This window comes from Centruroides sculpturatus, unplaced genomic scaffold, assembly GCF_000671375.1.
Source record: "Centruroides sculpturatus isolate CEXI.00-Female unplaced genomic scaffold, Cexi_2.0 scaffold1333, whole genome shotgun sequence".
In the NCBI taxonomy this organism is placed as follows: domain Eukaryota; kingdom Metazoa; phylum Arthropoda; class Arachnida; order Scorpiones; family Buthidae; genus Centruroides; species Centruroides sculpturatus.
In genome coordinates, this window is record NW_019385709.1 from 106,020 (window position 1) to 116,771 (window position 10,752).

General features: G+C 29.3%; 1 protein-coding gene across 1 annotated transcript; it reads right to left on the minus strand.

Moving 5' to 3' along the window:
* Nucleotides 1-2,216: 2,216 nt before the first annotated feature.
* Nucleotides 2,217-10,722, minus strand: LOC111641408 (endothelin-converting enzyme 2-like). Its single transcript, XM_023387569.1, has 3 exons — nucleotides 10,472-10,722; nucleotides 10,071-10,354; nucleotides 2,217-2,637 (listed from the first exon to the last, which is right to left on the minus strand). Exons 1-3 carry the CDS (start codon nucleotides 10,629-10,631, stop codon nucleotides 2,353-2,355), a joined length of 729 nt encoding a protein of 242 aa, XP_023243337.1. The 5' UTR covers nucleotides 10,632-10,722; the 3' UTR covers nucleotides 2,217-2,352.
* Between the last annotated feature and the right edge of the window lie 30 nt (nucleotides 10,723-10,752).

Genomic DNA, 10,752 nt, shown 5'->3' on the forward strand with positions numbered 1-10,752 from the left:
GGCTTTGGCAACTTATCACTTAGTTGTTTCTATACCTATAAATCAATTCTACTTTTATTAACAAACAAAAAGTAAAACCTTTTAAAATGCTATTTATTAATAAATATTCTCTGTATTTCGTTTGCTCAAAAAAATAATAACAGAAAAAAGGCGCCGCTCTACCATTGGGTTCCATTTCGTGTTGCCAGATTATTTTTTTTAAATTTTTTTATTTGGCCCCCTTTTTACAATTTAAATAAATTTTATTAAACTTCTTCCGATAAATTTTATGTATATTTTTATATTATTTGCGCCTAGAAATATATATATATTTCAAATTAATTTTTCTGAATTTGTAGCAAGAGATGACGTCGAGAGCAGAAAAGTGTTGCCAAGTGATGTTTTTACAATACAAATTCCATTTTTGGATTTAAAAAAAAAATTTAAAAAGCTTATGTATTTAATTCCTTCAAAAAAAATAATAATAATAAAAAGCGTGTATATATTTTTAAACATTAAATCTTTCGGTGAACTTTTTTTTTTAATACACTGGAAGATTTAAGTGTGACGTAACAATACACATACACACAAAAAGTATTGATTTCATGTCTACATTATTTAAATTTCATAATTATATGTTTCTGAATACAAAGAAATTTCTAAATGACATAGAAAATTTAAAAAGCTTATGTATTTAATTCCTTCAAAAAAAATAATAATAATAAAAAGCGTGTATATATTTTTAAACATTAAATCTTTCGGTGAACTTTTTTTTTTAATACACTGGAAGATTTAAGTGTGACGTAACAATACACATACACACAAAAAGTATTGATTTCATGTCTACATTATTTAAATTTCATAATTATATGTTTCTGAATACAAAGAAATTTCTAAATGACATAGAAAATTGGTTCAATTTTCATATAATAATTTAAAGATGACCTTATAAATTGACTTCAACAATAATAAAAAGTGGTTTGAAACAGGAATTGTTCAATTGGCAATATTATATGTAAATTTTACTGATGATACATTGTTTATATTTCCTTGTTTGAAGGGATTAAAGGTCAAAAATCTCTTTTCTTGACCTAATGTGTGGATATTTGTATAGAAAACCAGATAGAGGGGGCCAACAAATCCATTAAGCAAGTCCTCACAAACACAGGAGGGGATCCAAAGATTTTTTTTTGTAATAAAAACAAAACACAATTTCAAATATAAATAAACTTGGTTTAAATAAGTCACAAAAAATGTTTTTATTGATTTAATTCTTATGTTTTAAGAATTTCAGATTATAAGGCCTGGTCTAGACCTCATATCATGTCTTTCAAGCCTCATATATACATATAAATAGAAGTGGCCTCCTTATCTAGAACAGAAGTGAGGACTAATGGGCAGTTGGCGGAACCTCTCCAAATACAGAAAGGCTCTGAAAATTATATAAATTATGTTAGAAATTCAAATATTTTTTATGTCTTGGAGTGGAGCGGAGCCACATCTCGACTCTCTCGGCTCTCATTATACATGCATATTACTAGAATAATTATTCTATATAATTGATAGTTATAATTTGGTTAAATAGGAATGAATAAATCAATGCCAAATTGGCGGAACCTCTCCAAATACAGAAAGGCTCTGAAAATTATATAAATTATGTTAGAAATTCAAATATTTTTTATATCTTGGAGTGGAGCGGAGCCACATCTCGTCTCTCTCGGCTCTCATTATACATGCATATTACTAGAATAATTATTCTATATAATTGATAGTTATAATTTGGTTAAATAGGAATGAATAAATCAATGCCAAATGGACGGCACATCTGCCACAATACCAGATCTTTCGACCAGTTTATTTAATAATTGTATTTTACATATCTCGACATCTATTCACATAAATCAAAGTTTTTATTTGTGTTGCGCTAATCGGCTTTCGTGCCAAACGGAGTCGCTTTTAATTGCGCCGACATATATAAATCTTTTTTCCTTTTTTTTCTGTTATTAATTGGTTATTAGAAGAACATATGCATATGTTATTTAAGATATGTAGAAGTGTATGTATTTATGCAGAGGTAAATTATACAACTTTTAAATGAATAAATAAATTCTAGAAAACTTATTTTGATAAAAATTTTATTGTATAAATTAAATTGTGGGAAGCACATATGCAATTAAATGAAATAGAAAATATAAATATGTATATAGAAATTTGTCTTAAAAATACATATGGGACATAATATTTAATATATAAATATAGTTTTATAATTTATATATAAAAATATTAATTTAAAAATCAACAATTTCACTGTATAACAATCATTCAAGTACATCTTCGAAGAACTTTAGATAATAAATCTATATAAAACGAATGTCAGCAACCTTCGATCATAAAAAGAAAATTGTCCTCGGTTGCTTCGGTTTCAAAACTAGTTTTTGAATTGATTTCTGTGTATACAGGTGGAGTGTATGTAAATATTTCCTTGGAAGATGATTGTCCTTTGGTCATGACATAAAAATAATAATGGAAATCATTTCCTAGTTCCCATTTATCGAAAGACCATTTAAATTTCGAATTGTTATATAATGGACCCCTGAAATGCGGTTGAGCGAAGGTGATGGAGACGAAATGTCCACCATTTTTCAACACGCGCGATACCTGGAACGAAATTATTTTTATCAGTAACTGAACAGCAAAACGGAGGAGAGACGACATTTATCATACGTGTAAGTTGACAGTCGTGTACAAGACATTGCAAATTATATTACAAACGCATGCTTAAACCAGCTTTTCTGGTTTAAGCGTGGCATTCGTTATATTACTGATGCTTATACAGAAATGGTATACAAATATTTTTATGCTACGTGCAACAAGAAATGCAAATTTTAATTACAAATTTACTCAATATAATTCAAATTTAAACTTACATAAATAATAAACTCGACTTACGTAAAATGTCATCGACATATTTAACAGAGATTATATTTTTAAATATTAAATACTGATTTCTAAGATAATACTGAAAAACAATTGAGGATAAAATTTTATTTATATGCTATTATCTACTTAGATTATTCACTTATAAGGAAAAATGATACTTGAATTCCAGATTGTTCATTCATTTAAAAAAAAGAAAATAAAACTGATAAGAATTAAATGACATTAAAATTCCATTCACATGCTTCACATTTTTATTAATATACCTGTAGACCTCTGTCTTACAACACAAGTTTTATAATCCCTACTTTTACGACTAGTATGTGGTTTCTATTAATAGATATAAACCTAAATTTAGTTACAAATATATCTAAAATCTGAATTATTTTGGGCTAATTAAGCAAATTATTTAATTAATTAATGAATTTGTTTTGTCAAGATAATTTATTGAATGTAATTAAGGCCAGATTTATTTACATTGTAGCCTATGCCTAAATAATATAGATATTCCCTCAAAAATTACTGTCAATCAATCTGTGGTGTGGCTTTAAGTCTTGGTTTATCTAATTATATCTAAATTGTACATTGTGTATATTTTTACATAAATTTGACATCATTCCTACATTTTTACAATGGTAAAGTATAAAAATGATGTCAAATTGACTCAAAGAATGTACAGATTTTAACAAAATGAGCATGTCTGAGCCCTCTACTGTTCATATTATGGGCAGATTTGACCTATAAAGTAGAAATTATAGAATCTGGCTTAAAGAATTTCCACTCTAGACTGACCTTCTGCTCGAGATTTTTCTAATTTAATTAGTACCTTAACTGTTTTCCTTTAAGCCAAATTCTAGCCTGAAAATAATTAGCTTTTAGACAATTTAAATTATTTTTCTTGGCCATCTTTGGGTAGTATTATCAGAGCTGCCAAGAAGAGAATCGGCATGACAAACTACATAGGCCCAAAGGAATCCAGCAGAAGAGAAAGTTATCAGCTTTACAAATTTCACCAATTTTCATAACAAGTTTCGACAAGTTTTAAAATAAGATGAACCTGATTTTTGTTATCTGAATATCGGAAAACTATTTTCCATAATATGTCATAGGAAAACGAGCCCGGTACAATGCTAACTTCACTTGTGGTCTATCTTTTGACACTCCTGAGTATTATAAAATTTAAGTTATATTTTGGAAAATAGAAGCTAAATTTATAATGCTAGACTCTGAGTTAAATTAAGAAGAACTCAATGAAATTTTCCAATAATTCATTAGATGGTTTACTAGGCTCCGGTGACGGAATTCAGCTGGCTCTCACTAGTTCGACAGAACTACTTCCTAAAATATTTTTAGCTTGGCAAACCAGTTGTTAAAGTTGTAAATATTTATTTAGGTAATTTATCATAAAAATCTGAATTTGCATGAGACTGGAGCAGATCAAAAGAGAAAAACTATGCAAAAGAGCAACAAGTATGAATGACTGATCTGACTACCTGTTACAATCAAGTATCTGATGTCTTCTGTTCAACGCATAGGTACAAATTATAAACTCCAGCATTTACATCTGCATTTCTGGATCCAGGAAATGCAGGGCAAAATATATATATATACTTCTAGGATAATTCTGAATATCAATTCAGGTTTCTATTTCCAATTTTGGATTTCCTGGGAACAAGAAACACCATTGAGTATATCCATACCAACAGGAAAAAACTATGCACTCAGCCAATTTTAAGCAGACTCAAATTGTTGTGTAAGTCCAATTCAAATTATTTTTCTTCGAACACAAATTTTGATGAATGTTATCAGCAATCAAAAGAAGGATAAGAGAAAATGCCAGGCAAAGATGTTTCCTTGTTTTATTTATTTGTATGTTTTGGTGAAAGACATTTTTAGTTTGTATCTGACTTCTGATAATGGGCATTAACCTGAAAGTGTTGAATTTTCTAAGTTTTTCCTCCAAGAAGGCAGTTTGAATCAAACTTATGTTTATGAAGGAGCTTCCTTAACAAGTTCATCTAAAACAATGAGATGCTTATCAAAAATATGAGACATTAGACAAATAAAATGGACTCAAAATGCTAACAGTTTCGATTGAATTAAGCATAAAACTATTCCGAATGCAATTTCACTAATTTTGAGACAATATTAAACTTGACGATGCTCAACATAATTGATAAAAATTAATTATTTTAAAATTATAATTTGGGTTAACAAATTCTTGCATAGCAAGTTCTTTCAATATAGATGTCATGCCAATTTAACTTCAATAAATACCTGCTAACTGGTAAGTTTGGCACAACCTCAATCACTTCAGTGACGGCATCATGAGGGTAATATTTTGCATAATATGTTTGTAATGCAGTATCTACGTGTCATTTTTGGACATCCTTTCAGTAGCCAATAGAATATGTACAAACAAAAAGAAAATAATCATAATCAGGTATAGCATAAAACAATTTCTTAACTTTTAAAGCAGGTATCCAAAGCAAATGTGTGCTATGTTAATTTATTATTTTTGATAAAACAGCATAACTCTATATATTTCAGGTTAGAGAATTTTTACTGCGTTAAAATATTACATAAATTAAAAAACTAATGATCAAAGTGACTCCATCTTTCATGATTTATTTATCATATGTTATAGTTTTACATACTTAAATTTTTAATGCCAATGAAACATATTTTAAGATGACCAATGTCTTGTCATCAGATCACAAGTCGAACTTCACAAGTGCCATCAAGGGAGGGGGGTGAGGATTATTTCCTCAAAGTAAAATCTTCAAGACTGCTTTTATTAATGAATAAACATTCTACATATTTCATTCGTCCAAAAAACAAAATGTTAGAAGAGCCAGCTCTACGCCCGGCCCCATAAAAGCTCTCGACAGCCGAGTTTTCGCACCAAACTAGTAACCGCTTTCTCAAACAACTACGAACAAAACCAACTTCTTTAAAAGGTTTATTAATGTACGTTGAACGAAGATCAAATTTAAAATTTATGTGGGCCTATAAACATTCGCAATTTGATCATTAGTTTTCATACGTACAAATGAAAGTATTCAAAAATTTTATAATTATCTTACTAATAAATAAAATTTATGTAATTTTCTACTTGCTCTACATCCAGATGGATAAATTATTCATAATTACACATATATAATTAATTTATTTTTCCTGTCTATTTCGCAAATGAATCATTCAATTTACAGAGCAATAACGTATGAAAAAAATAGCAATGCGGTTTTTATCATACCGAGTTTTAGCTTACAAATTGCAAGCGACTTATTTGCCATGCAAATGAATAAAATCTGTAATTCTAATTTTAAATATTGAAAGCCATATTGGGTATCGATGTTAAAACATGCCTATTTCCACAAATATTTTTAAATACTAAGCATAGTTTCGGGATAACAGAATTAAAATATAATTTACAGATTGAATTTAACTGAAAGCTTGCAAGGGCATTTGCGCAAATTTGCTAGCACTCAAATGGGAGATTAAGGAAATTGGAAAGGATATAAAATTTAAATAATAAGTTTAAAAGGAGTAATTTTGTTAAATTATGATAAATTTCTCTATTTATTTTCTTACAAAAGAATATTTAAGTTTAAAAAATTGTGTGTGGTGCCATCTGTGATGAGATTTTATTAAAAAGTAATTTTTATATTATTAATTATTATAAAAAAAAGCAGATATATTACTTTTAGGTAGAGGTAGGTTCTTTAGAAAATTATATATGCTAGTAGTAAGTGAAATTTTCATTACATATGACTCATGAGAAGATATAGGGGGTCATGTGTAGGGATACAAACACAACCACCCTATCTTCTCATATCATGACCGTTAACTATTAAAATTTAATAGCATCACTGCCTCGTATATAGAAATAACCCTGCCAAGTTTCAAAGCTTTTGGTTTATCCAGTCCTGAAATATAATGCATAAACCTACACACATACACACACAATTTTGTATGCATTTTTTTTTTTTTTTTTACATTTTTGGGCTTGTTGTCAAAGCATTGAGGAATAAAAAACCGAGAAAAAATTTCCATGTTTGTTCAAAACAACTTATTTAAAATACATATTAATATACGCAAATTGTGACAGCTCCAAGATAAATCTTCTTAAATCATTTGATTATATTAAAGTGTGAATTTTTCTTTTCTATTTGTCTGATCGTATCAGACTTCAATTTTATTATTTTTTAAAGTTATTATCTGTTATTAATAAATAAAACAGTTCAAACTTGTAAAAAATTAAAAATAAAAGCCGTTTATGTACAAGGAATATTGACCCTTTCCTTACATGCTAACTCTCCTGTTTAAAAAAATGTTTTGGTTCTTCAGAAATCCTGTATATAATTTTTTACAGTGTTAACATCAGTTAAAGTGTATTTTAACTGTTTTCTGTTCAAACATAATATATAGTATTTAGTGTAATGACCGGATGGCCAAGCTGGTCAAGGCACTAATGTACTTTTTCGAGTGGTAATTTCTTTTTTTGCAAGTTTGTGGATTTGTTGCATAATCAATGAACGTCAGTGGAACTGAGGAACCAACCTGCATACCACGTTATCACTTCTTCCCACTGTTTTAATTGGCTTTTGAAATATTCGGCATACAGTTCTTGTATATTCCATTTAGCCAGTATCTGTGCTACTCTAAGATCCAAGATCAAATCAAAGAAGGTGACACCTGGGACTTGTCGTGAGTGGTCTGCCCCCGACATATCAGGCCCTTGCCAACTGTTTACTTGAATTGTGAGCCTGGCAGAACTCACAATGGGCTTAGAAATAACAGGCCCTCTTAGTGCCCATATCCCACTGCCCTTGGTAGTCAGATTTTTATTGGTGTAATATTAAATTATGGCCACATTAAGTATAGTACAGAATCAAAGCAATTTGGCTTAAAGGCAGGTATTTAAGCTGCCTTCCTCTAAATAATTAAATTTATTAAGAAATGGCAGTTTAACTACCTACCTCTAAGCCAAATTGCTTTGTTTCCAATTATTAATATAGCCATAATTTAATTGTGAAAGATCACTTGGAAATTCTAACGTATTGGGTTGATTGTTATTTATATATAAAATTACAGTCTATGAGCCATTGTTTAATTTAAGTTTTCAAGAAAGAAACCATGTATTGAATAAAATCATGCTCTACTTTAAGAAACATATTATAATATTGATAATTGTCATACCTCTCAAGTATGTACTGTACATTTAAATATGCTGATATGCAGACATCGGGCATTTGAATGCAATAACGTAGCAATATGATACAAATAAATATGATACAATCCCTGACAAATTGGAAAAGATATGCTGAGCTTCTCATCAACTAATTTGAGGAGTACTGGTGTAATCATATTTATTTAAAGATAGTACTGGATTTTTCTCTAATGATCAAATTTTTATCATTAGAGTAAACTTGTATATTAAATATATATTTCGAAAAATTAACTATTATATTTACATCAATAATAAAAAACACTAATGACTTGGCAAAATGTATGACTTAATCAGATTTATTTCGGAGCCGTAAAAATTAAAATACTTAATATATATTAAAATGCAATTATCCAAAATGGTTAAACAAAAACAAAACTAGAGCATTGTACATATCAGAAAGTATAACATTCAGAAACTAAACTTTCCATGTGACTAGAAATTTTTACAATCTGTTGATTGTAGTGCTGCAAAACTAAGTCATACATGTAATATTACATTACAGTTTGAGTAAATTAATTTACTTTCAAACACAGTAAATGCATTAGTCCATGAAATTTTAACTGTACAGTGCTTGACATATCCAAAACACAAAAACAAAGAAGTTTCTGGATTATCTGAGAAACCACTGGTATCAAAGTTTGGATAATCACATTTAAACTATATTTTTACATTTAAATACAAGATTTGCCATAAGTATGGAACTATAGGAGTTGTGTTGATCTTTGTTTATTCTTTTACGGATAAAGCATGACATTGATTAAGATAAAATGAAGTTATTTTGATGACGGATACCTGCAGTTAGCACGAAGTTGCCAAAGAGCTTAACAGACTGCATCTAGACTTTTCATTAATCACACACACTAGTATTTATGCAGCCTGTTAAGCTCTTTGGCAACTTTGTGCAAACTGCGGGTACCCATCTTCAAAATAACTTCATTTCACCTTAATCATTGTCATGCTTTATCTGTAAAAGAATAAAAAATATCAACATAACTCCTGTGGTTCCAGACTTATGGGACATCCTGTACATTTAAAAAAAAATTACAAACATTTTAGTTCTTTTGCATTATTTAATAATTTATGAAATAGTAAACTTTAAAATACTTAAAATCTGAAAGTATTTGTTTAAACATAAATCATTTTTATAGTACAGGTAACCCCTGTATAACACGGGAGTTACGTTCAAAAAATTGCCGTGTTATGCGAATCCGTGTTATACGAAACAAAGAACTAGTGCGAAAAGGGAGGTTAGGTTCCAAAAATTAAAAAAACCATGTTGTTAAATTCTTATTTAAATAGGATTTATTATTCATTCTTTTCATAGGTAAAATACTTATTTATTATTTAAGTAAATATTTTACCAGAGGATTATTCATTTTATATGATGATCTCAGCATGAGCAACATCAACTGGTAACAGTTTGTGGGTGCGTTCATTAATAGCGGTCGCTCTGCAACAGGAGTGCGCCGCTGTTTGTAGGCATTTTAGGAACAACGGCAAAAGAAAGATGGCGGCACCTGCATTATTGATAGTATTGTGTGGAGGAATCTATAATTCTAAAATGAGCTTTTAGAGGCAAAAGAATGGTCCCAATTGTATAATTTAACCATTAAATAGATTATTTGTTGAAAGAGCATTCAAATTAGCCACGAAAACTATTAGAATGTTTGCGCAAAGTTACGCGGAGGTATAAAAGAACGCACCCTTTATTACATTTCATGTTGTACAAGGGTTTTACCGAATTCCCGAACTGTGTTAGAGTGAACCCGTGCTATAAAAGCACCGTGTTATACGGGGGATGTTCCCAATTCTCGAACCATGTTAGAGCGAATCCGTGCTAAAGAAGTGCCGTGTTATACGGGGGTTACCTGTATATTTTACAAAGTATGAATTTTAAATACGAATATAACTGAAAATATACCTCACTAAGAACTAAATCGATATCGTTAGCAGTCGATTGAGAAATATTCCACGGATCCTTTTCCTCGACCATCATCGAATCAATTGTGGCTTTTTCTATCACCACATCAAAATCTTTATCAGGAAACTTTAATCCTTTAGCATCCATACATAACCATTTCATTTCGGAACAAGCTGAACAATGGTTCTTCATCTTATCAATAACAACATTAGAATAATCTATATTCGTAATGTCATTAAACCCTTCTTTAAACATCCTTTCACTCAATAAACTGTTGCCACAACCTAGAAAATGTGTAAATTTCTTTTAAAAAGTTCACTTTTACATCAAATTTCATATGATTGTAAACAAATATTTCACAGAATGACTATTAATTATTAAAATTTACTTCATAAACTTACCTAACATTAATATTTTATCTGTAAACTTAACATATTGAGTGATTAAATGAGAGAGTGAATCGTAATGCAGGAGCCAGTCGTTATTTTCTTCCAATTCGTACCTCTTATTCCAATATTCTACATCTTTATATACTTCATTCTTTTTCGGAATTAACGTCATATTTGTAATTACATTTAAAAAGTTATAATAATAATAATAATAAAATAAATAAATGTTTATCTATAAAAAGATTCGGTAATCAATCAATAACAAAAACACGTGTCTACTTTTTCCTAGCCAC

What these genes read in the sequence shown, in the direction of transcription:
- LOC111641408 (XM_023387569.1), bottom strand. Translation starts at nt 10,631, where the DNA reads ATGACGTTAATTCCGAAAAAGAATGAAGTATATAAAGATGTAGAATAT. An exon ending in AGATAAAATATTAATGTTAG is followed by an intron (nt 10,355 to 10,471) that starts GTAAGTTTATGA and finishes CACATTTTCTAG; the next exon opens with GTTGTGGCAACAGTTTATTG. An exon ending in TCGATTTAGTTCTTAGTGAG is followed by an intron (nt 2,638 to 10,070) that starts GTATATTTTCAG and finishes ATTTCGTTCCAG; the next exon opens with GTATCGCGCGTGTTGAAAAA.